Source organism: Pinus tabuliformis, chromosome 5_1 (assembly GCF_031772625.1).
Source record: "Pinus tabuliformis cultivar Carrire ecotype Pingquan chromosome 5_1, CPIR1, whole genome shotgun sequence".
NCBI classification, from domain to species: domain Eukaryota; kingdom Viridiplantae; phylum Streptophyta; class Pinopsida; order Pinales; family Pinaceae; genus Pinus; species Pinus tabuliformis.
Genome location: NC_142305.1, coordinates 67,170,232 through 67,196,803, shown reverse-complemented (window position 1 = coordinate 67,196,803; position 26,572 = coordinate 67,170,232). Strand labels below are relative to the sequence as shown.

The 26,572-nt window shown below is 40.5% G+C and overlaps 1 protein-coding gene across 4 annotated transcripts in view; it reads left to right on the top strand.

Annotated features, from left to right (window-relative positions):
- Window positions 1–19,828, top strand: part of LOC149163480 (ADP-ribosylation factor GTPase-activating protein AGD12-like) — a 210,658-nt gene extending 190,830 nt beyond the window's left edge. For all 4 annotated transcript variants that reach the window (XM_089431744.1, XM_089431745.1, XM_089431746.1 and 1 more), the window contains one exon: window positions 19,378–19,828. In XM_089431744.1, coding sequence (XP_089287870.1) covers window positions 19,378–19,659 — 282 coding nt within the window. In that variant the 3' untranslated portion in view covers window positions 19,660–19,828. The remainder of the gene's footprint in view (window positions 1–19,377) is intronic.
- The last annotated feature ends 6,744 nt before the right edge of the window (window positions 19,829–26,572 follow it).

Sequence of the window (26,572 nt, the reverse complement as noted above, 5' to 3'; positions counted from 1 at the left end):
CATCCAAATCTGACAGTGTTGTTGAGCGGCAACTTGATCGCTTGGATAAATTCACAAAACCGAAATCATTTCAAGAGTTTGATAATCAGATTCCACATCTTGAAGGGGGGATTCCTATACTAGATCAGCATGTGGAATCTTCTTCTGAAGAACAATCTCCCCTGCATGACACTCCAACAACGGATGATGATTTAAGTGATGTAATTGATAGAATTGGGAGACTCAATCTTGATTCAGACCCAACTCAATCAACAGAGCAGCCTGGACCATCTCAGAAAGGTCCCCCAAAATGGCTGACAAAGACACTTGAAAGTGTTCATCCTGATGAAATTGGAAAAACAGGAACCAGAAATACAAACCGACAAGATGGAGGTGATGTAGATAACTCTAATTCACCTGTTGATATGGATGTTACTTATGATTGTGAATTGAACTTGTCTACAGATTTTGAACCAACTTCCTTCAAAGAAGCTGCTTCTCATGATGAATGGAAAGAAGTGATGCAGAAGGAGTATGATGCCCTCATAAAGAATGGCACTTGGAAGCTGGTTGATCCTCCATTTGGAACCAAACCAATTGGCTGCAAGTGGGTCTACAAGAACAAGTACAAAGCTGATGGCTCACTTGACAAGCACAAAGCTAGGCTTGTGGCAAAAGGCTTTGCACAGAAGGAAGGGGTCGATTATGAGGAAACTTTTGCCCCCACAGCAAAATGGGCAACCATTCGGACACTCTTTGCACTAGCTGCTCAGAACGGTTGGAAAGTCCATCAAATGGATGTAAAAACTGCATTCTTGAATGGAGATCTAAAAGAGAATGTTTTTATGTCCCAGCCTGAAGGATTTGCTATGAAAGGACATGAACACAAAGTATGCAAACTTGTGAAGTCCTTGTATGGCCTCAAACAAGCACCACGAGCCTGGTATGAAAAACTAACTGAGCATCTTCTGAAACTCAACTTCAATCATTTTGATCTTGATGATGCAACTTTATTTATCAAGAAAGTTGGCAAAACAGTTGTATATCTTGTGGTATATGTAGATGATCTTTTAATGACAGGGAACAATGAAAGCTATATTGCATCCATAAAGAAAGAATTAGGAAAAAAATTTGAAATGACTGATTTGGGCTATGTTCATTACTATCTTGGCATTGAAGTAACCCAACATCCAAAGTCCATATTTCTTTCTCAAAAGAAATACATTGGAGATTTGTTAAACAGATTTGGCATGACAGAGTGCAATCCCCTTTGTACTCCAATGGAACAAAACTTGAAGCTCACATCTATTGAAGGAAAGGAATTTGAGGATGCAACAAAGTATAGACAGCTTGTAGGAAGTCTCATCTACCTCACTACTACCAAACCAGACATTTCATTTGTTGTTGGAATCCTCTCTAGGTTTATGCAAAAGCCTTGTGAGGGACATTGGTCTGCTGCAAAAAGAGTTCTAAGGTACTTGAAGGGAACTCAAGACCTTGGAATCAAGTATACACAGGTGGACGACTTCAACTTGATTGGATACTCTGATTCAGATTTCGATGGAGACAAAGAAACTGGGGTATCTACTTCAGGATATGCTATGAGTCTTGGATCAGGAGTTGTCTCCTGGAGATCACGCAAACAATCAGTACCAGCAGATTCCACAACAGAAGCAGAATATGTGGCAGCAGCTGAAGCAACGAAAGAAATTGTGTGGCTCAGGAAAATTCTTGAAGATTTGCAGGTAAAACAAATACAATCAACTCCACTCATGATTGATAACACATCTGCAATAAAGTTGGCCAAGAACCCAAAGTTCCATGATCGTACTAAGCACATCAATACTAAATATCATCTTATCCGACATCATGTTGAGGCCAAAACAATCCATCTCCGTCATTGTTCCACAAACGAGCAAATTGCAGACATCTTCACCAAAGCGCTTGGAAGAGAAAAGCTTGAAAGATTCAGAACGATGCTTGGACTCACCAACATCCCTTCAGATTAAGGGGGGGAATGTTGACACCTAATCCGAAACGGATGGGTGAACTGGAAAGTCATCAGGAAGATGAACTGATCCGTTGTATTTATGTATATAAATATGAGTTAGCTAATGAATAATAAAATCAGTTTTCTCTCTCGCTCATTCTAGAGTTACCCTGGCCTGACAGATTTCATCATATGTTCTAGACTTTATTAATATGCCCTAAGTAGGTTAGGGTTTCACTATCAACATACCCTAAGCATTAAAAGGCTAGGGTTTTACAGTGAACCGTAAAGGTTAGGGTTTTACCAAAGTGAGTAAAAGATAGATAATATGATAAGGATTGATTTGATCTAAAGATCAATCATCTTTAACAATATAAGAGTCTTTATGATTCTATAACAAATCACTAGACATGAAAGAGTTAGTAATAGAGAGTATTTAAAGATAAAATGAGTGAACCTACTTAAATGATGAAGACCTACTATAAGTCTTTATACATACCTTGAGTTACTTCTTTCATGAACCTTGCAGGGCTTCCTCTTGAAGGCCTCCCTCTTACCTTAAAGTATCAACATTTATTTATGTATCTGCAGCATTTATTTGACAAGTACCAAAAATATACAAGTACAAGATTATAATGAGAAACTAGGGATTTTTAGATCCAAACCCTAAATATCGATTCTAGGGTTTTACATTCAAATCTAAACTTGCTAGGGTTTATAATTTCTCCTTAGACTCTCTACACGTTAATAAGCTCAAATTATAGGATTAGGGTTTCTGAACTAGGGTTTACAAGAACTAAGATGTCACAAACCCTAGAACCAAAAAACATTTTTTTCTTTTGCAGAACCCTAATCTAATATAGATTAGATCTTGTAAGAACATAAATAAATATATGTTCCTTAAAGTCAAGGACCACATATCTTAGTTCTTCATGATCACTGGGAGCTGCTGGAATGCTTTGAAGCTTTCTCCTTGATTACATTGTCCAAGATATTTTTACTTCCTTAGTTGCCATGATCTTCCTATAAGGTGTAGATCCTCATCTGTCTGACTTCTTCTAACACTGTTTTCAACAACAAAACTGCTTCCTCCAAGGATTTCTTTTAATAAGATTTCAAAGAACGATGGGCAATGCTATTGTTCTTCAATTGCTACAGGATCTCAGAAAGAATTTTCTCACAGGCTGGTGCAAGATGCTTGATGCTTCTTCTATCATTGATTGTAGCTTCCAAGGAGGTAAGATTACAAGATTACTTCTAGCAGGAGCTGCTACGAACTTCCTTTTTACTGCTTATTACAGTAGAATCTTGTTCTTGAGAATCCTGTAGCTTTCTCTTGCAAGCTTGACCCTCAAATTAGGACTTCTACAAACACAAAAATGTAGAAATTTCTGTTTTCCCACCCCGGTTTTCAGTTTCACCTTATTTCTCCCATGTAGTTAAATGCCCTTTCCCATAACCATACATTTAACAAGCTGAAAAAATAAAAATTGCTAAAAACACAAATTCTGGAAATTTTACAGAATGTTGGAAATTGCAGAAATAAAAATCAGCAGTAATAAACAGCCTTTAAAACACATTTAAACACTGAGATTTTTGGTCAACTTGACCCTAGAAAAACCCCCTACAACTCTTGGGGAAAACCAGTTCGAGAGCTCTTCTTCATTTCTGAAAATGTCTGTTACAGTGTGAAATTTTCAGCAAAAATCAGCAAGCAAATTTACAACTTATCTCGATTTTTGAGCCTCACAGCCCACCAGAAATTTCCAAACAGCAACACAATGTTGTACGGCCATTGTACGGACGGTACAGACGGCTGTACGGACTGTACGTACTACGGACAGACTATACGGACCTCGATTTTTGTGCAGAAAATCAGCTGCCTCGATTTCTGTGCAAAAACAAATCTGCCTTTTACTGTTTGCTCAGCAAAAATCTGCCTTTTACTGCTTGCACATTCAGCTGTAAGGACTTGCTTAAATGCTGCGTTGGTATGTGTGCCAAGCTGCTGCCTCCTTCTCCTCCTTGTCCAGAAATCTCCCTTGCTCTCTTGCTCTCTCTCTCTCAATCTGCTCATGAAAGAAATGAATGATCTTTTCCTCCTTTTCCTCCCTTAACCCAACCCTAAGTGACTTTTGGGTGATCCTTAAATCCAATGGCTGAAATAGATTTAGATCAATGGCTGAGATTAAATGCTCATTTAAATCTCACTTTCTATTTTTTAATTCACCCCACTTTAATAAAGACCCACTTAGTCATTTATTTCCAAACTCACTTTTCCTTTCTAATTTTTCATTGACTTTATAAAAGTCACTTTAAAATTAGACTTAGTAACTTTATCACTTAAAGTCACTTTTAAATTAGATTTAACTTTATAAAAATTATAAAGTTACTTTAGGAGAAAAATTAAATTCTTTTGGACACTTTTCCCTAGGCCAAAGATCAAAGCCTAAGGGAACCACCTGTCCTCCGGTACCAAATTTCAACACTCCCTCTTACCGAGGAAGGTGTTCCTCACCACACCCATCTTGTCTCTGAAGTAGACATGCTTGCCCCGTGGTAAGGCTTTGGTAAGAATATCTGCAACCCGCTCATCAGTGGAAATATACCAGTGGAAATACTGGATTCTCCGTGAGTTTAATGCAACTCTGATTATCACAGTAAATCACTGAAGGTCTCAACAGCTGACCAAATAAGCCAAACAACATCTTGCGAAGACAGATGGCCTCACAACTAGCTAGACTGGCTGCCATATACTCTGCTTCCGCTAAACTCAGTGCTACTGACTGCTGCTTCCAGCTGAACCATGACACTACTGCTGAACCCAACCCAAAACAGCACCCTGAAGTGCTCTTCCTATCAGAAGCACAACCTGCCCAATCAGAATCAGTGTATCCTGCCAATCTCACTCCATCTCCCTGCCTGTAGTCCAGACCATAATCCACTGTCCCCTGCAAGTACCACAAAATGTGTTTTGCAGCCACCCAGTGAACCTTCCTAGGCTCACACATAAACTGACTCATCGTGTTGACTGCAAAACAGATATCTGGTCTAGTGTTGACCAAATACATCAAGGAACCAATCAGCTGCCTGTACAATGTGGGATCCACCAACTCGGAATCCGAAGCATGAAGCTTCTTCCAGTTGGTGATCATCGGTGTCGACATGGGTCTACAATCCTCCATGTGGAATCTGCTAAGGATTTCCACAATATACTTCCCCTGCCCCAGGAAGAAATGCCCCTCCTCCTGCCACACCTCCAAACCCAAAAAGTAATGCATCAAGCCGATGTCCTTCATCTCAAACTCCGCCGCAAGATCTCTCTTGCAGTGCTCTATGAGTCTCTCTGCACCTGTAATGACCAAGTCATCCACATACATCACCAGAATGAGAGGCTCCTCACCAATCACAATAAAGTAAAGGTTCGGATCTGCCTCACTCTTTGTGAAACCCATCCCCTGTAAATATGTATCTATCCTGGAGTACCAAGCTCTGGGAGCTTGCTTCAGGCCATAAAGGGCCTTCTTCAGTCTGCACACATGGGACTCCTTCCCATGCACCTCAAAGCCCTGTGGCTGCTCAATGTACACCTCCTCCTGTATGAAGCCATTGAGAAATGTGGTCTTCACATCCATCTGGTGGATCTTCCAACCCATCTCTGCTGCTATCGATATAATGGAGCATATCGAAGTATATCGAGCCACGGGAGCGAAGGTCTCCTCATAATCAACTCCCTCTACCTGGGAGAACCCTCTAGCCACAAACCTTGTTTTGAATTTCTCAATGCTGCCATCTGCAGCATGCTTTACCTTGTAAAGCCATCTGGAAGTAACCACGAATTTGCCCTCAGGCCTCGGCACCACCTCCCAAACATCATTCTTCATGATAGAAGAATACTCCTCCTGCATGGCCTCTCTCCAAACCTGCTGGCTAGCTGCCTCCTCATAGCTAGAAGGCTCAGAGTCAAGGATGTTGGTAACCATCTCCATATAACTACAAAACCTCTCAGGTGGTCTACTCTCTCTGACCGGCCTCTTCGGCTCAGCAACAGATGTGGCATCTCTCAAGGTGTCCTGAAGCCACTTGGGCTTCCTCTTCCCTGAGCATGCTTCTCCCATAGGAGAATGAAACTCCTCCTCCTCATCACCATCAGTAGCCTGAACTCCTGACTGTCTGTCTGCTGTCCTCCTGCCTGCGCCTGAACCTATAGAAGCTGAGGTACCGTGTGAACTGTTCATCAGTGGACTCCCTAGTGAACTGCTCTGTGAACTGCTCTTCATGCTGCCCGGAGCACCACCCCTCTGGCTCGGCGAGCCACTGCTCACTGATGGACCTGACATCCTCATAGATGTACCTCCTGATCCTCCTGATCCCTGCCCACTGGATCCCTGCGACTGATTCAACTGTTGCTGAGGGTCTGGCTGATCCAGATACTCTAACTCCCGTGACCTCCTAAAGGCCCTGTCCTCCTCGAACTTCACATCCCGTCTGACAACAACTCTCCTCTGTGCAGGAATGTAAATCCGAAAGGCCTTTGAGGTCTCACTGTAGCCCACAAAGATACCCTTCTCTGCGGTGGGCTCTAGTTTGGTCCTCTTCTCCTTGGGTATATAGGAGTATGTAATGCATCCAAAGATATGAAGATGACCAATATCAGGCTTCTTCCCAGAGAAAGCCTCCTCCGGAGTCATGTGCCCCAAGGCACGATGCGGACTCCTGTTCTGCAAGTAAACAGCTTTGTTGTAGGCCTCTGCCCACAAGAACAATGGCAACCCCTGATCATGTAACATGGCTTTGGCAGCCCCTATGATGGATCTGTTCTTCCTCTCCGCAACCCCGTTCTGCTGGGGGTTGTAAGGAACAGTGAACTCCCTCCTAATGCCTGCCTCCGCACAATAGTCAACAAACTCTCCAAGGGTGTACTCTCCTCCATTGTCCGACCTCAGGGACTTGATCTTCCGACCTGTCTGTGTCTCCACAAGAGCTCTAAACTCCTGAAACCGCTTGAAGACCTCACTCTTGGTCTTCAAGAAATAAATCCAGATCCTCCTGGAGTGATCATCAATGAATAAAACATAGTACTCATATCCACTCAAGGAAACATGAGACATCCGACCGCTCACATCGGAATGAATCAAATCAAGTATCCCAGTCGCTCTGTTGTCACTGCTGGGAAAAGGGGATTTGGCAAACTTGTCCATCGCACAACCTCTGCAAGTATCAAAGTGATCAGTACTGAAATCTGGCACACCTGTAGTGATCTCCCGCAATGTCCTCAAGGCTCCATGTACATGTGTCCCATCCTGCGGTGCCAAATCTCACACAGCTCAGAACTGCTAGCTCTGCTGTCGGTACTACTGCTCAATGCCAACAGGGGCTGGAATGCAAACTTGTACACCTTTGCATGGTGTACACCTATCACTCTAGCTGAATCAGCTGGAGCGCCCCTGGGATACATCAACACCTGTCCTCCCCTGAACAGTACCTCATATCCTCTGTCCTCCAAAGCTGAGACGGATGAGGTTCTTCCTCATCCCTAGCACATAAAGAACATCTGACACTTTCAAGGGAGGTTTGGACTCCCTCTGAAATGTCAGTGTCCTCACCCCGACTTCTCTAACAACTCTGTCATCACCGAGTACTACCTCTATATCAGTGCCACTCTCTGAAAGCTCTGAGAAGTACTCACGGACTCCTGTCATATGACGTGAAGCCCCACTGTCCACATACCAGATACCTGAAGATGCTCCGCTAATCGAGGGAAAAGCATGCTCCCTCTGAACCTGTGTGGCAGGTGATCCTGCACTAGAGGACTCACATGTAGTGAACGCAAACTCCTGGTCAAAACGACCTACAAAGTCCTCAATCTCTGCTGAAGCTGCCACGTCCTGGTTCTTCCCCTTCTTCTTCTTCTTCTCTGGACACACAACTGCATAGTGTCCCATCTTCTGACAATTCCAACACTTCACCTTGGAATAGTCCTTCTGTGTGTTCCCCTGTTTACCTTTACCTTTGCCTTTGCCCCCACCACCGCTTGTGTAAGCCTGCTTCTTCCCTTTGCCTTTCTTGCCTCCTACCACCAGTGCTACGTCCTCATCCTGCTCAACTGGCTTGGCTGCCCCAAGCTGTCCTTTCCTGATCTCTGTCTGAATGCAATCATCCCAAAACCTCTCCCATGTGGGAAGGGTCTCACGTGCACAAACCCCATCAGCAAAGTTCAACCATGAACGGGGGAGGCCATTCACTGCAATCCGCACCAACTCAGTGGGTGGAATGGCCTCTCCAATCGCTGCCAACTCATCTCTCACATTAGTAATCTTTGTGAGATATCCAGCTGCACTATCATTACCCATCTTAATGTTCTTCAGCTTCTCCTTCAGGACCATTTTTCGGTTCTCATTGGTACTTTGGTAGAGATTGGACAATGTTGTCCACATCTCATGGGCATTGCTCTTTCCTCTCACATGAGGAATGCAATGGTCTTTGATTCCATCTAGAATCAGCCTCTTACCCTTGTTGTTCATTTTATTATAAGCGGTCAACTGAGTAGCATCAGTAGGAACAACAACAGGGTTCTGTGTGGTATGCACCATGATATCCCAGACTTCTGCCTCCTCAAAGATACTCTGCATTCTCTCCTTCCAAACACTGTAATTTGTATGCCCATCCAGCCTATCCTCTACCCTCAATCCCAATGACATCTTGTTGTCCTAAAACTGAAAAATAGCACTGCTGTGGTAAAGATAAAACTGTTGTTTATGAAAAATTAGCTTGCTGGAATTTTCTGAGTGAAAAATCAGCAGCTGTAATTTTTCCTTTTGCTGTCCCAAACTGCCCTTCAGCACTCAAGCTCTCATACCATGTAGAAATTTCTGTTTTCCCACCCCGGTTTTCAGTTTCACCTTATTTCTCCCATGTAGTTAAATGCCCTTTCCCATAACCATACATTTAACAAGTTGAAAAATTAAATATTGCTGAAAACACAAATTCTGAAAATTTTACAGAATGCTGAAAATTGCAGAAATAAAAATCAGCAGTAATAAACAGCCTTTAAAACACATTTAAACACTGAGATTTTTGGTCAACTTGACCCTGGAAAAACCCCCTACAACTCTTGGGGAAAACCAGTTCGAGAGCTCTTCTTCATTTCTGAAAATGCCTTTTTACAGTGTGAAATTTTCAGCAAAAATCAGCAAGCAAATTTACAACTTATCTCGATTTCTGAGCCTCACAGCCCACCAGAAATTTCCAAACAGCAACACAATGTTGTACGGCCACTGTACGGACAGCTGTACGGACTGTACGGATGGTACGGACAGGCTGTACGGACCTCGATTTTTGTGCAGAAAATCAGCTGCCTCGATTTCTGTGCAAAAACAAATCTGCCTTTTACTGTTTGCTCAGCAAAAATCTGCCTTTTACTGCTTGCACATTCAGCTGTAAGGATTTTCTTAAATGCTGCCTTGGTATGTGTGCCAAGCTGCTGCCTCCTTCTCCTCCTTGTCCAGAAATCTCCCTTGTTCTCTTGCTCACTCTCTCTCAATCTGCTCATGAAAGAAATGAATGATCTTTTCCTCCTTTTCCTCCCTTAACCCAACCCTAAGTGACTTTTGGGTGATCCCTAAATCCAATGGCTGAAATAGATTTAGATCAATGGCTGAGATTAAATGCTCATTTAAATCTCATTTTCTATTTTTTAGTTCATCCCACTTTAATAAAGACCCACTTAGTCATTTATTTCCAAAGTCACATTTCTTTTCTAATTTTTCATTGACTTTATAAAAGTCACTTTAAAATTAGACTTATTAACTTTATCACTTAAAGTCACTTTTAAATTAGATTTAACTTTATAAAAATTATAAAGTTACTTTAGGAGAAAAATTAAATTCTTTTGGACATTTTTCCCTAGGCCAAAGATCAAAGCCTAAGGGAACCACCTGTCCTCCGGTACCAAATTTCAACAAAAAACAAATATAATCCTTCTTTAAAGGGTGAATAATGACATGACTAGTGTTATGGAGAGGCTGCTACAGGCCTGATATAAAATTCTGAGTATGACCCTATTATTAGGGCTCCACCAATCACAGTAATCCAACCCAATATACTTGATAAAGTAGAGGTTCTCTTCTATCTTTCAAGGTCGGCTTTTATATCACTGCATGGCTCATCCTTCTTATATATATATGCTCAAGACTTTTGTCCTTTTCCACAGGAATCTTGGCTTCTTCAAATATGGTGGCTTCTTCAAATATGGTGAGTGATGTTTCATAATAGACCTTCCAGCTAGGCTTATAAGGACTCTAAACAACTCAACTTTAGTCTCTTTCTTGAGAAGGGTCTTTGCTGGAGATTGGGACTGCTATTAGTTCACAAAAGACATCTCAAAAATGTGATTTGGTCATCTCTATAATGATGCACAGAACTTGAATTTCAGACCTTCTGAGGTGACACCAAAATTTGGATGGTGATGTCAGACCTAACGTGAACACAGATCTTTGCTTTCTCTTCCAAAGGATTCGGCCTAGTCTAGGCTTGTAGCCTAGCACTTCGGATCCCACAACCAGTGCTTCAAATTCCTTTGCTTTTCTATCTCAGAGCTACAGTCTAACCATAGGGAATGTGTCTTACAAATATGCCTAGAATGTTTAATTCTTCATTTGAATTTTCCTTCTAGGATCTTAGTCCTAGAGAACTAGCTTCTCTTCCTTGTCTTGAAGCCTTTGTGACCTTCGAACTGCCCTCATACTGATGTCCTTAGCTATGATTCCATGTTGGAAATCTAGGGCAGAATATAGATTATAGTTCGTTAATATAGATTAGAGTTCTTTAACTTGATTTCCTTTTGATCTTTTGACAAGTTTTTGTGATATTTAGACAAGTACTTCATTATTACGTTCTTTCCATCATCAAGAGTCAAGACAAATGCCAACAAGAAGATCACAAAGACAATAAAGAGCACCAGAGATAGGCTCCAAGCCAAGGCAAAACCCCTTAGAAGGGGAAAACCCATTCAAAATCTTTCCACTAGAAGAACCAAGTCAAAGTGAGACAATCTAGGACCTAATTGACCATGACACAGACTCTCCTCCATCCACCAAGTCAGCCTTTAAGAATCTTCCTTCAAATCACCAAAGAGAGGCCAACTCAAATCAATACTTCAACTAATCCAATAGGACTTTGTCCTTCTGCACTTCTGCGATTTTCAGTCTCTTGTCTCCTCCCTGTAGTTCAGATCTCTTGCATGTGTGTTAGAAATTTTGGCTTCCTTAGATTAGATATATTATCCTCGTCCTTTCTTATGATTTTCCTTCCTTCCTTCAGTTCCTCGCACATTTTCTTCACTTGTAGATTGCAGATCGAATCATTTCTTCTTATACACTCACAATAGGTCGAATCCATTGCTATAAATAGTGGTTGGAGACTACTCTTTGAGGCCGACATGAAGTGTGGGCTGACCGACTTGGTGGAGGGGACTAATATAACAGATTTTGACTCATTTATTAGTTGTTGTTTGATTTTCAAAGCCCAAGAAGGGTCTATAAAATAATGACAGTGACACAAGCCTAGAAACCTTCAATGGAGGTTTGACCTAGAAACATAAAGCATGAAACCTCTGCTAAAAATATTTTTTCTTTTATAATTTTTTTTTTCCTTTTTACAATTACATTATGACTCAAATACAATTATGAAGACCAACACTAGTTAAATTTCTCAACACTTGCCAATTTTGAAAAATTTCAAGCAACTTAAAAAGGGTTGAGTGACTTTTCATTATTGGCCACTAGACATGAGTAAAATGCAGTTTAGCTTTAGGAAACTTAAGTGTAACTATTTTCAATTTGCAATAAAGTCCATGAATGGTTTATGAGACAGAGAACTATCTCTATAACAGCTTTTCTTCATATTTCTTGTTAATGATGATTATGCTAAATGTAAAAGGCATTCCCTTCTCAAGAGGTTTTGCAAACTTTTACAGTTGTATTGAAAACCACTATAAAATACTTTGATTCTATAAAGAGATTAGATTCATATTTCATTAAGAAGGTGATTGAATAGGAATTTATTCAAACATTTAGTACCCAATCCAAGTCACTACTATCTGATTGTTTTTCACAATGCTTGAGGTTGGGATGGTGGAAGCATTGGACTTGAATGACTCCTAGAAACCCATGTACAATATGTAAAAGCTGAGATGACTTGAAAAATGAGAAAAAGCAAGAGCAATAACCACAAGGATCAGCCCTTTGAAATGTTGCATTTCTTGTTTTCTTGACATAGAGACTTTGCTTATTGTAATTTTGTTGTTGAAAATACAATATTTAAATTACTAGAAACCCAATTGAAACCCATCATCATACAAAACCCATGTTTTGAGCTGCAACTTGTACAACAGATTTAGATTCAGTGCAATACAAAAATAATGGATGGGAAAAGTGATCATATTGTCCAATCATCAATGTCCATGATTGTCAAAACTGAAGATATATGCCCAGATTATCCCTGAAATCTGCCCAGAAAATCCCTGAAATCTTTCCAGTATGTCCCTGAAATCCATCCGGAACATACCTGAAATCTGCCTGGAACGTCTTGGGCACGGCAGGGAAGTCCCCAATGAAATCCCCAACAATTTGGGGACGTCTCCTAAGTGTCCACAAGTCCCCGGAACATAGGGACTGTTAGGATATTCCGACACATAGGATATAGTTAAGTTCAACTTGGTCTAGTGTAGAGTTAGGTATAGAGTTAGGTAAAGTGTGTTTCTTTACCGTTGTACATTTTGTAACTTACAATCCGACGGTCACGATATGTAGTGATCCGACGGTTCACTCTCTCCTCGGTATTACCGACACTTGATCCGTGGCTTGACACCCGATTGGTCCATGAGTTCTATTTAAAGCGCATGGAGGGTCATTGTTCGGGTAATCCATGCATGAGAGAAGCTTATGTAAATTTTCATTCTTTGATTAATAAATTGCCTGTAGTAGCCACGTTGGCGCAGGCCGTGGACTGTTTCCCTCTTTGAGGGTTTTAACCACGTCAAAAATACCGGTGTATTGATCTGTGATCTGGTTGTGAGCGGTGTCCTTTTGGTGTTCTTTCTGAGGAACTTACCCTGTAAATTCCTACATGGTATCAGAGCTATTTGAGGGCCGCGTCCGTTGGTGATCCAAATCTGAAGCCGGTAGAACTGCATGCGGCTGTCGTTTCCTAGATCTACTGTTTCTGACTGCTTTCGGGCCGAGAGGACTGCTCTGTTGTGTTCGGAGCATCTGTTCCAGTGAGGAACCCCTTTCGTTTCACGCGAAAAGGTTTCCGGTAGCCCTATCTGCATCATTTTTAAGATCTGGAGGTATACAGTCTTTATTTGCAGTTTACTGTTATTTTCTCTCTGCTTATTTCGGTTTCGGTTTATTTAGCTTTTTTTTAACCGGATCTATACCTTTCATTTCTGTGTATGCTCTTTGCCCTACGACTCTGTGCGATCTGGGCAAATCAGAAACAGAAAGGAAGGATTTTTCTCATGCGTATGCTCTTTTCCCTGCACCTTAGTGTGATCTCGGAAAATCAGAAACATTGAGAAAAATATTTAGTTTTTCGGCTAAAGCTAACTTTGAGCCGCAAGGTTCATTTTTTTAAATATCTAGTCTTTTGGCTAAAGCTAACTTCGAGCCATAAGGTTCGTTTTCTTTGCATGTTCGTGTTGGGTTTTGTGTTTGTGTTTTGTAGGGAAAAAGAGCTTTCTCAAGGCAAGCACGCAAACCAAGGCCCCCCCCTCTCTCTCTCTCTCTCTCTCAAATTTTTTGTATAGATCAATTGGTTCAAAGCTATTTTAAGAGAGTAGAGGTCTTGGGTTCAAGTCTCCATTTTGTGGGGGCGGGCTTTTTTCATTTCCGCACATTCGCGCACTTTGCCAGCAACTTCAACAAAAAAAATTTCAAAAAGCCATAACTTCTTCATCCGGAAGCCTTTTTCAGAGCCGTTTTTTTTTAAAACAGCCTAATTTTTCGAGATCTATCCATTGGAACACTTACTTTCAGCATCTTCAGCTTCAGTTTTTTTTAAAATGGAAAGTCCATGCCAAGTCATTCTTGACAGCACTAACTACTTCCAATGGATAGCCTACATGGAAGATTTACTTAGAAGTAAAGGTCTCTACAGAATAGCCACAGACCAAGAGAAGAAACCAAAGATGAAGACAAGGCTGCAAAATGGGAAAATAGACAAGATCAAGCACGTGGTTTGATAGGGATGTCTATTTCTCCTGATCTTAGATTCCATATTGCAGAACTTGAGACTCCTCATGAAGCATTGGAACAACTCACTAAAGTTTTTGGGATTAAAAATGAAATTAGAGCCCATCAACTTGAAAATGAGTTGCTTACATTAGATCCTAATAATTTTTTTTGCATTGAAGATTTCTTGTCCAAATTCAAGACCCTTAGATATCTCTTGGAAGGTGTTAAGGTTAAGAAAGAAGATAGTAACCTTATTTATTCCATCCTTACTAAGTTGGGACCAGCCTACTCTATATTTGTTTCCACCTTCCATTCTACAAGGGAAGCTTTCATTTGTCAAGGAAAAGACTACAAGGCCCCTTCCTTTGACTCTTTTTGTGATTCTTTAATAAGAGAACAAGAAAAACTCTTACACCTTGGTCTTCTTAATCTTGGAAACTCTTCCAAGAAAGCGTTAGCCGCCCAGCAGCAACCAAATTCAAAGAATCCTAAGAAGTCATATCCTAAAAAGAATGGTCCTAAACCAAACAAGGGTCCTAAGCAAACTCAGCCTCAAAATGAAAGATCATTTCAGCAAAATGATAAGACCAATAAAAACAAATGGAAGAAGACTGATAGACATTGTAACTTTTGTAATCGAGATGGCCACTTAGAATCTAAATGCTTTAAGAAGATGGAAGCCTTGGAAGCCGCAATGAAGAAACATAACATCCATGTGGAGCATTCTTCAACTTCAACTTCAACTTCATCTTCAGGAATGGCACTTTCTGCATGTCGTTGTCAATCATCTCAGTCTGGTTATGCATTAAATGTATCTTCTTCTTCTCATTCTCATGAGTGGCTCATTGATTCTGGAGCCTCTTATCACATGGCCAAAAACCAAGCCATGTTTTCTTCTTTAAATGATTGTAACACCAAAAATATATATGTTGGTGATGATAGATCTCTTAATGTTGTAGGGACTGGAACTGTTCATCTAGACAATGGTCAGTTTAATGATGTATTATGTGTTCCAACCTTATCCTGCAACCTTCTATCTGTATATCAGATAACTCATTCAGGTGAAGGTAAAATTGTTGAATTTTCACCTCATGATGTTGTAATCAAGGATCTAAGAGATCCTAAACAGATTCTAGCTACTGGTATTGCTGATGATTCCACAAGGTTGTATAAGTTTCACAACTTTGGGTCATCAAATCTTCCCTCAGTATTTGTTGCTCATAATGATGAAGTGAGCAAACTTTGGCATGAGCGATTTGGTCACTTAAACTATCGCTCCCTTCAGCATCTATGTAAAGAAAATATGGTGACAGGTCTTCCTATGGTATCTTGCAGAGATGGTGTTTGTTCCGGATGTGTACTCGGAAAACATCATCGGGACAGTTTTGAAAAACGTGCCTCTTGGCACGCCTCAACCCCTTTACAGCTTGTGCACAGTGATTTATGTGGTCCACTTCCTGTTGCTTCATTCTCTGGCTGCAAGTATTTCTTAACTTTCATTGATGATTTCTCCAGACGCACTTGGGTATACTTCTTAAAACTCAAGAGCGAAGTATTTAACACATTTTTGGCCTTCAAAGCCTTTGTTGAAAAACAATCTGGACATCAAATTCTTAAGCTAAGAACTGATAATGGTGGAGAATATGTTAAAAACACATTCATCAACTTTTGCACCGAAAATGGAATTCAAATGCAACATACTGTTCCATACACTCCACAACAAAATGGTGTAGCTGAAAGGAAAAATCACACCTTAAAGGAAATGGCTAATTGTATGCTGCAATCTAAAGGACTCAGTCTTAGTTTTTGGGCCGAAGCAGTTAATTGTGCAAATTATATAATCAATCGCACTCCTACTAAGGTTCTAAAGAATATCACTCCAGAAGAAGCTTGGAGTTCCATTAAACCAGATGTAAGTCACTTTCGTGTTTTTGGAAGTGAAGCATGGGCCCATATTCCAGATGAAAAGCATAAAGCTTTAGAACCTAAGAGTGAGAAATGTACTTTTGTTGGATATTCTGAAGATGTAAAAGGTTATAGACTTATTCCATTTAAGTCCAAAAATGTTATCATTAGAAGAGATGTAAAATTTGATGAAAATAAATCGGCCTGCGAGCCTAGTCCGGCGGATGTGCCACCTCTTCCTATCTCTTCTACTTTTGAAAACATTTCTTCTTCAGATGATGAAAGTGAGGATGACAATCCTCCCCCACCTTCTCAGGATCCTCAACTTCCAAGATGGGTCCGTGCTACTCGGGATGCAGCAGGTGATCTTGCCGGTGATCCTACAGATCAGCGACGTACACGTTCTCAGTTTGAAAGAGCCTCTTCTTTACTGGCTCAAGCTCCAGTAAATCATGATCCTGACACTTTTGCAGAAGCTTCAGGCCATCCACATTGGGAAGCAGCTATGAATGAAGAATATCATTCATTGTTGGCAAATGATACATGGGATCTTGTTCCTCTACCAAAGGGACGCAAACTTGTTAGATGTAAATGGGTTTACAAAACCAAGTATGGACCAAATGGGAAAGTTGATAAACATAAAGCTCGTCTTGTTGCTAAGGGCTTTTCACAGGTTGAAGGCATTGACTACACTGAAACCTTCTCCCCTGTTGCCAAAATGAACTCTATCCGCCTTGTTCTTTCCCTTGCTGCCTCTTTAAAATGGGAAGTCCATCAGATGGATGTTAAATCTGCCTTCTTGCATGGGGACTTGCATGAAGAAATCTATATGGAACAACCCATTGGCTTCATCCAAACAGACTCCAGTCTTGTATGTCGACTTAAGAAATCTCTTTATGGTCTCAAGCAAGCTCCTCGGGCTTGGTATGCCAAAATGGATAGCTTTCTTTTAGAATCTGGCTTTTCTAGGTGTTATTCTGACAATACTGTCTACACCAAGAAAGTGGGCAACTCTCTTATCATCCTTGTTCTTTATGTTGATGATCTTATCCTTACTGGTAGTGATCCCAACCTTATAAACCATGTGAAGTCCAGCCTTAAAAAGAAATTTGACATGACAGACTTAGGACACTTACACTATTTTCTCGGTCTTCAAGTCTTGCAATCCAACGAGGGTATTTCCCTTTCCCAGTCCAAGTATGCTTGTGATATTCTTCGTCATTTTCACATGGAAGACTGTAAGCCAGCCCCTTCTCCCTTTCAGTCTGGAGTCAAACTTTCAGTCTCTTGTACTTCTCCTGAAGTTGATGCTACCTTATACCGTCAACTTGTAGGAAAACTCTTGTATTTAACCCATACTCGTCCTGACCTTTCCTTTGTTGTTGGCCTTGTTGCTCATTTTATGCAAAACCCCCGTGAAAGTCATTGGAAAGCAGCCAAAAGAATACTTCGTTATGTTCGAGGTACAGTACAGTTTGGGATTCATTACAGTGCCAAAGCAGCTCCTCTATTAGTTGGTTTCACTGATTCTGATTGGGCTGGTGACCCTGATGATCGGAAGTCTACTGCCGGTTATGTCTTCACTCTTGGTTCAAGACCTATTACATGGGCTTGTAAGAAACAGGCTGCCATTTCTCTTTCGTCAGCAGAAGCAGAGTATCGTGGTGCCGTGGAAGCTAGTAAGGAAGCCTTGTGGCTTCGTCAGATCCTATCAGAGTTTGGCTTTGAGCAGCAGCATCCAACCACACTTTGGTGTGATAATCAAAGTGCCATTCAGCTATGCAAAGATCCAGTCCAGCATCAGCGCAGCAAACACATTGAACTACACATGCACTTCATCGGAAAGCTCATTCATGACCATGTTCTTGAAGTGCAATATTGTTCAACAGATGATCAGGTTGCAGACATCTTCACAAAGGCTCTCACAGAGCCGAAGTTCACTAAACTTCGATATATGCTTGGAGTTCAGGAAGTTGTCACTAAGGGGGGATAGGCTCTAGTGCCTCCTTCCTTCTCCTATTGTGTCATATTTGTAAATCCTTCAATCCTATCCCAAGTTGTTCTTAAGGGGGGATGTTAGGATATTCCGACACATAGGATATAGTTAAGTTCAACTTGGTCTAGTGTAGAGTTAGGTATAGAGTTAGGTAAAGTGTGTTTCTTTACCGTTGTACATTTTGTAACTTACAATCCGACGGTCACGATATGTAGTGATCCGACGGTTCACTCTCTCCTCAGTATTACCGACACTTGATCCGTGGCTTGACACCCGATTGGTCCATGAGTTCTATTTAAAGCGCATGGAGGGTCATTGTTCGGGTAATCCGTGCATGAGAGAAGCTTATGTAAATTTTCATTCTTTGATTAATAAATTCCCTGTAGTAGCCACGTTGGCGCAGGCCGTGGACTGTTTCCCTCTTTGAGGGTTTTAACCACGTCAAAAATACTGGTGTATTGATCTGTGATCTGGTTGTGAGCGGTGTCCTTTTGGTGTTCTTTCTGAGGAACTTACCCTGTAAATTCCTACAGGGACTTAGGGTATGCAGGTTTTTTAAGGGGGGACGGATCCCCGTGCAACATAGCTAATTTCATTCTTTCAGCTGGATGGCAAGAACTCTTATGGTCTCTTGTTTTGCAGATGAAGAGTAAACTTGAGATTTAAAGGGATTCCAATTGGTTTGCAATTTGCAAATGTTCTATTTTCTAAGAAAAGGATTTTTTGTCTATATTTCATTGTTGTATTTGTAATTTGTAATATATATATATATATATATATATATATATATATATATATATATAATGTCCTCTGTGTCCCATTTCCTTGTGTCATGTGACATAGACAGCAAAGTAACAATTTTTTTTTTTGTAGTGGTCCTGAGGTCACAAAACTATATTGGCATCTCCCGGAAGCCAAACATCTCTATTTTTATGTCCATTTATGGACACTCTTATTTTCTTGCTTCCTTGTTCCCAGTAACTCAGTGTAGTGTTGAACAAGAATGCTTCCTGTCACTATTGCATCTTTTATTTTTTTCATGTGCTTGAGATATGATTGTTGATGTGAGTAAATTTAGATGCCCATTTCCCGGATCTAAATTGTATTAGTGCATCTTCATACCTAATGTTTCACCATACTCTGCAGGTTAAAGTGAAACAAATCATGAGTCATGCCATCTGAGAGTGGTTTTCCTTATTTTCCCACTAGTGTTTTTTAATGAAATCATTTAGAGTGTAATTTTCTTAAACACGTGTCCTTATCATTTGCAGAAAGTCTTTGATAAAGACACCTTCTCATCAGATGACAGCATGGGCGAGGCTGAAGTCAATATTGAACCACTGGTTTCTGCTGCAAAAGCGTACATGAATGCAGGGATCGTTGGCCCTGTGCAGGTTGGAAAATGGCTGGCTACATCTGACAATGCACTTGCAAGTGATAGTACTATCAATCTTATTGATGGACAAGTCAAGCAGGAGGTAACCTTGAAACTGCAAAACGTGGAGTCTGGAACATTAGAGATGGAACTTGAGTGTGTTCCTCTCTCACAGTAGCTTGATCTGTGTGTGACATTGACCTAATTCAAGTGACTGACATGAGGGTGTTATGCAAGAATCAGAGCCAATGGGCTAGCTATACAAACTTAATCAAAGAGTTGTTTAACATCAGCTGGGGTCATATTAGTTTATTACGCTTTGTAAAGCTACCAAATGAGCTAATGCATATTTTGGATAATTATCAAATATCCATCCTTGTGACCATAATGACTGGATTTACTGCAGTCATGTTCAGTGTCAATGAATACTGTCATGATGATTCTTTATAAGAAGAATGACCACTTCTATCCTTACACATGGTGCAGTAATGGGAAACAGGTTAGATTAACTGTGGCAGAGAAATGATTAAGAGCCTTGTGAATAACTGGCTTTAGAAACCAGTTTAAAAATTGTATATTAATAGCAATGTTTTTGAGTCAAGGATGAGCAAAATTTGCTAGATTTGTGGATATAGGAACCATATATGGTTCTGAAAGGTTTGTTTAAGAAAAAATTGCAAGTTACCAGCTAGCAAGATGATGTGAGTTTTTTCCTTGAATATTCCTTTTATATTCAAGATTGTTTACAAAAGAAACATCATCATAAACTTTGGGCTTTGATACTAAAGGACACCGTAAAGCTTTATCCTAGAAGTTGTTGTAATTGTATTGCCTCCAAAAAGACATTGGATAAAGCTCTATATCATTATTATATCCATGAATCTTTCTACTTACATGTTGGATATACGGTCCCATTGTATATTATTTTACCTCCATGGACATCCAAGGATGGTTCATATTTATCAAATACCTTTTTGGAAAAATTACATTTATGTCTATAATATATCAGGTTAATTCCAGGCACTTGAAAATGCATCTTACACTGTGGAAATGATTGGCATTTCCAAAATCTAGAATCTAAACTAGTGAAAAGGATTAAACAAAATAACAATGCAAATGAGTAAACTAAATTCAATTAATTGATGGTTTCTTCATCAACTGGTTGATGCCGTCTTAGAAGTGGATTGATGATGACTTTATTTTAGGTATCCTATAAAGTATAAGTTGGATGTTGGTGATGCATATTTTGTTGGATCCACGGTGATATTTGATGATATTGGATATTGCTCTGTGATTGTTAATATAGTTCTCATTATTATGAATTATATAGTTTGTTTTGCATTTTGAAACAACATATAAGATGACCTTTCCATTTGGTTTTATGGATTTATATGGTTTAGTTAAGCTACATGACTTAATGTACTATGTAAGGTTGGTCAAGTGGAGTGACGTTGACTTTATTTCATGTAGTCAGATGTTAGTGATGAATATTTTGTTCAATCCACATTGTATTTGATTTGCTCTATTGTGGTTAATATAGTTTTATGAATTTATATGGTTTGTTTTGCATTTTGACACAACATATAAGATGACCTTTTAATTTTATGAATTTATATAGCTTAGTTGGGCTACAAAAGTTAAATTTACTACTCAAGGTCATTTAATTTTGTCAACCATTTTAGTATGTTTGACACTATTTATTATGTGTAGGCATGGAAACCATGATTTTTTAGTAAAGACTTAAGATGAAGATTGGTCAATTTACTAGATGATTTTCATTCTATTATAAAGCATTATGGAAAATTATCTATCATATTTCATTGTTTTTTAGGTTAATGTGTTATATATCTAGTTTGGATAGTTGAAAGTCACACTTCTCCTTCTAGAGTGGAAATTGTGTCTCCGTAATTGTTTTTGTCTTGCACACATTATTTAATAGCATTCTTATTATTTTGGAAACATTTCATTATAGTTTCAGTTTCTATGCAATTTGGAGTGTAACAAATGGCATTAGAGAAGGATATTCTCAAATTAATACAACTTAGTATTCGTTGTTCCCAACACTATAACTTTTGATGGAGAGGTCCAAGTTACTTATGCCACTTCAGAATTTAATGTATTTGGAACATAACTCTAAGAGAACTAGTTCATGCAAGTTATGGTTCAATTTCAGCTTAAAAAAACTACAAAAGATTGATCATTGTGAATAGTGCATATCTTTGTTGGAAACGAAATCACTACTGGTGGGAGGAAGGAGGGGGGGTGACTAGCCTTTATATCATTTTTAATTTTTTAACACAATATCAAATAGATATGCACTTTTACAACATTAGCTTAATTGAATATGAAAACATCAATAAACTCAACATAATAACCATGAGAAATATTAACACAAGCATGCACACATAAGAGCACAAGTATTTCTGGTGGAAACCTTTCGGGGGGAAACCACCCTGTTGTTGCTATGCTGCTCAATTATTTTATTAATCTGCTGAACAAATTTACTTGGATTAGCTTACAACCATAAGTCGAAAGACTCAAATTCCTTCATAGCATGTTGACACCCACAGACATGAAATATCGTTCTCTTGCGAATCTACAGAAATCTATTTGTTGGAAGCGCCCACGACCAATGATCCTCGCCCAACACTCATTGGACTATCCAACACCAATTGGATGGAGAAATTTGTTCTTTCTACTGAATATGTCGAATTACTATCTACTCTAAAGCCTCCACGCCTTCACTTCCTCCATGCAAACCACATTTCATAAACGTTTCACATTGGGTTCTCAATCTACTCAACATGAGCAACCCAACAACACCATCGTTCTGCAACACAAAATCTTGTTGAAGAATGTAACTAGGTTTGGTCTTCATATTTATATTTGAGTCAAAGAATGAACAAGAAATTTTATTATTATTACAATGACTTATTAAAGCATGGGTTTCATGCTTGGGTCATCATTTTATAGGTCAAAGTCCCCATTGTGGACTTCTAGGTTTTATACTGGTTCATTAAAGTCATTGTCCATTTAATGTGACCCTTCTTGGGATTTCGTATCATGTAAAAAGATTTATTATTGAGTCAAAAATTTATTTTGTCACCTCCACACCAAGTTGTCCCTAACCTAATGAAGTCAGCGTACAAGAAGACAATTTGTCCCATGGAGGAGGCTATATATACAACAGAAATATGATCTATTTGGACATCAAATCAACAAGTTCGATCTACATCAAGTGTAGAAACGCGTGAAGTTCAAGGTGAAGAAGGAAGGAATACAAGTCAAAGGTTTTGGGCTATCTCTTTCTCTCTTTTGTGTGAATTTACTAGGCTATTTGCTAGATCGAAGTTTTGCTACTAGGAGGGTCGAAATTTTGAAAGTGTTGGGTCGAAGATTCTATTGCTGGAAGGTCGAAATTCTAGATTTGTTGGATCAAAGTGTTGTTGCTGCAAGGTCGAAGTTGCTGGAAGAAAGGGATGATTTGGTGGTTGGAGGAGGTTTGTGTCTAGGTTGAAGAGTCCTGGATTATCTGATCTTAACTATTGAAGGGAGAAGCTTGACTGCGTTTTCCCCTAGATAGGGGTTTTGCCCTAGTAGAGTGCCTACATCTTATGTCTCTTGTTCTTGTGATCTCCATACACATATGATTCGGTGATTGCTTGGTGAAAGATAATATAACAAAGATATAAAAGAAGCCAATATAATTCACCATTAATTATCAAGAAGGAGAAATCTAACCCTAACTCTACTAGCATTGATTTCTCAACATGTTATCAGAGCTAAGGCCTGGGAAGACTGGAGATCACTCTATTGGATTGAAAGAAATGACTACTCCCTCTATGATAAGATACTTGAAAATGGGATTCAACATTGCAGGAAGCTAGATCAAAAGGGTCATCTACAACTTATTCAACAATGTTGGAATTTCTAAGTCTAACCTGTTAGAAATTCTTCATGTATTGTCTAGTTTATTTCTTCCTACTTGTTTAATTACTTAACAAGTTATTTACAATGTAAATACTGAAAATAAACACAAGTACAGTATCAACATCTACAGATCATCAACTGAAAGAAAACAAACACACAAGTGACACCGTTATTTTTGGACCAATGTCCCAGGAAAACCCAATGCAGGAAAACCAGTGCAACTATCTGAGGGTTTTATTATTAAGCAGTTTCATAATACAATCTGGGTGAAAGAAATGGCTCACCCAACAAAGAATGTCCTTGGCAGTAGTACCTCTCAGTCGAAGATAGATATAAGCCCCAATCTGCCCCACAAAATCTCCCAGCATCAACCTCTAGGGTCTGCGTCAGCCTCTTTGGCCTAGCGTCAGCCTTTTTGGCCCAGTGCTAGCCTCTCAGGGCTTTGCGTCAGTCTCTGGAGCCTCTACGTCTCCCATGCTAGCCCTCCTCAGGCTTTGCACAGCTCCTGGCTACCTCTGTGTGGCCTCTGGCTGGGTCTGCGTCAACTCTCTCTCGTCTTCTGCGATGATGCTCCCAGTACTATCTCTGCCTCCCTGCTACTGCATTCCCTACCCCTTAGTTGTAACTCTGATCACTCCTTTGATTTCCTCAGCAAGCCCTGCCCCAGAAAATCGAATTATTGATCAACTCGGTGTGTTCTCCAAGTGACCCTCAAGCCTCCTCTTATACTTTTCCCATTGACAATTCAACGGCCCAGATTAAGTCCCTAATCAACGGCTAATATTAGATCTGGCTTTGACTTTTGGACCATTCTATCTCTGTTTTAGATTAATTCACATTAATATTTTATTTTCCCTAAGTTTAGACTTAGGGACTCCATTAAAAATATTAATTATTTTAATATCTCCCAAACTGGTTAGATTATGCCCAAACCATTTCTGGGTATTGGAGATCTCATGTGCTTTAGCCTCTCCACCAATTTTCGTGGCTAGAGCACATCCGATGCTACCCCAAATTAACACTCCCTCTTAGCGAGGACTATGCTCTAATAATACTCCTCACTGAGCATCACCCTGATCATCCGGCATCGATCCTTGTGCTGATGCTAGGCCTATTGCCCAACATCCTCTGCATTGCTGCATCATGTACTACTACCCATGGCCCTGCCACTGCCACTATTGCATCTGTACGACAGCTCCCTGTGTATCTGTGTTGTTGCCCATGGCCCTGCCACTACATCTGCCCTGTAATCCCTCTCATCATGTTGCATCATGTTGCCCATAGCACTGCCACTTCTAACTACTACACTGCAACTCAGTTACTGAGAAGTAAGTAACTGATCTCCCAACTCTGACATCTCTGTTAGGCTAGAAACACTCTCGATGTTGAAGCTCCCTCTGTCATTGACAAGTGCTCCCTCTCTGACCTTTGCGCTGCTGCAAAAACTTTGTGCATCTTGCACTGCTGCCTCACGTTGTCCTAGGACTCCTGCACTGTAGGTCCCTTCGTCGCTCCATCTGCATCTGTCTCTACCGATATCCGCCAATCCTGCTACGCCTCTTCGGGGCTCTCATAGCAAGGTATAATCCAAGAGGTTAAGTACCTCGAGGATCACTGCCATTTCACTGCTCCTCTTTCGACTCTTCCGAGTCTCTCTACATCCCTCCTGGAAGTTCTCGATGTGACTCCCTTTGAGCCTCGATTTCCCTCCTAGAAACCCCTCTGTCAATGTCGAGATGCCCCACTCCGATCATTAGTGCAGCTGCACCACTGATCTGGATTTCTTGGCTAGAAATCCTCGGTAGCAACTCCCTCCTTCTTGGTCTTGCCCTGTTAGGTATTGTTTTGACCACAGTACCCCACCAACTTCACTCTGCAACTTACCCACAGCCTCCTATGCCCCAACAAACTGAAGGTTAGAGCCTCTAGGCTCTACGCAATCCCGACACAAACAAAATCCACACCTCCTGGCCACGAGTGCCAATCCTTCCTCACTGAGAAAGATGAGCAGGCACTGCATAGCTCAGGTCTGCTCCTCTCTACCACTGTGTTGATCCTCTTCTCGGCTCGAACTAATGGCGCAGGCACTACGTCACCCCTTCCTTGTTTCTTTTCCACTAGGAACAACTTTTGTCACTCAGTACAGTTGTTTCTAATGTTGTTTCTTTGCTCGGCTGATGCCCTGAGTTATCCTGTGATCTGCAACCACGCTCTAATATCGTGTTGGAATTTCTAAGTCTAACCCGTTAGAAATTCTTCCTGTACTGTCTGGTTTATTTCTTCCTACTTGTTTAATTACTTAACAAGTTATTTACCATGTAAATATTGAAAATAAACACAAGTACAGTATCAACATCTACAAATCATCAACTGAAAGAAAACAAACACACAAGTGACACCGTTATTTTTGGACCAATGTCCCCGAAAAAAGCCAATGCGGGAAAACCATTGCAGCTATCTGAGGGTTTTATTATTAAGCAATTTCATAATACAATCTGGGTGACAGAATGGCTCACCTAACAGAGAATGCCCTCAGTAGTAGTACCTCTCAGTCAAAGACAGATATACGCCCCAATCTGCCCCACGAAATCTCCCAGTGTCAACCTCTAGGTTTTACGTCAGCCTTTATGGCCCAGCTCCAACCTCTAGGGTCTGCGTCAGCCTCTCTGGCCCAACGTCAACCTCTAGGGTCTGCGTCGGCCTCTCTGGCCCAGCGTCAACCTTTCTGGCCTAGCGTTAACCTTTCTGGCCCAGAATCAGCCTCTCGGTGCTCTGCGTCAGCCTTTGGAGCCTCTGCGTCTCCCACGATCGCCCTCCTCAGGCTCTACACAGCTCTTGGTTGCCTCTGCGTGGCCTCTGGCTGCTTCTACATGGCCTCTGGCTAGCTCTGTGTCAACCCTCTCTCTACTTTTGCGCTGATGCTCCCAATACTATCCCTACCTCTCTGCTATTGCATTCACTACCCCTCAGTTGCAACTCTGATCACTCCTATTTCCTTAGCAAGCCCTGCCCCAGAAAATCGAATTATTGATCAACTCAGTGTGTTCTCCAAGTGACCCTTAAGCCTCCTCTTATACTTTTCTCGTTGACAATTCAACGGCCGAGATTAAGTCCCTAATCAACGACTAGGATTAGATCTAGCTTGATCCATGACTTTTGGA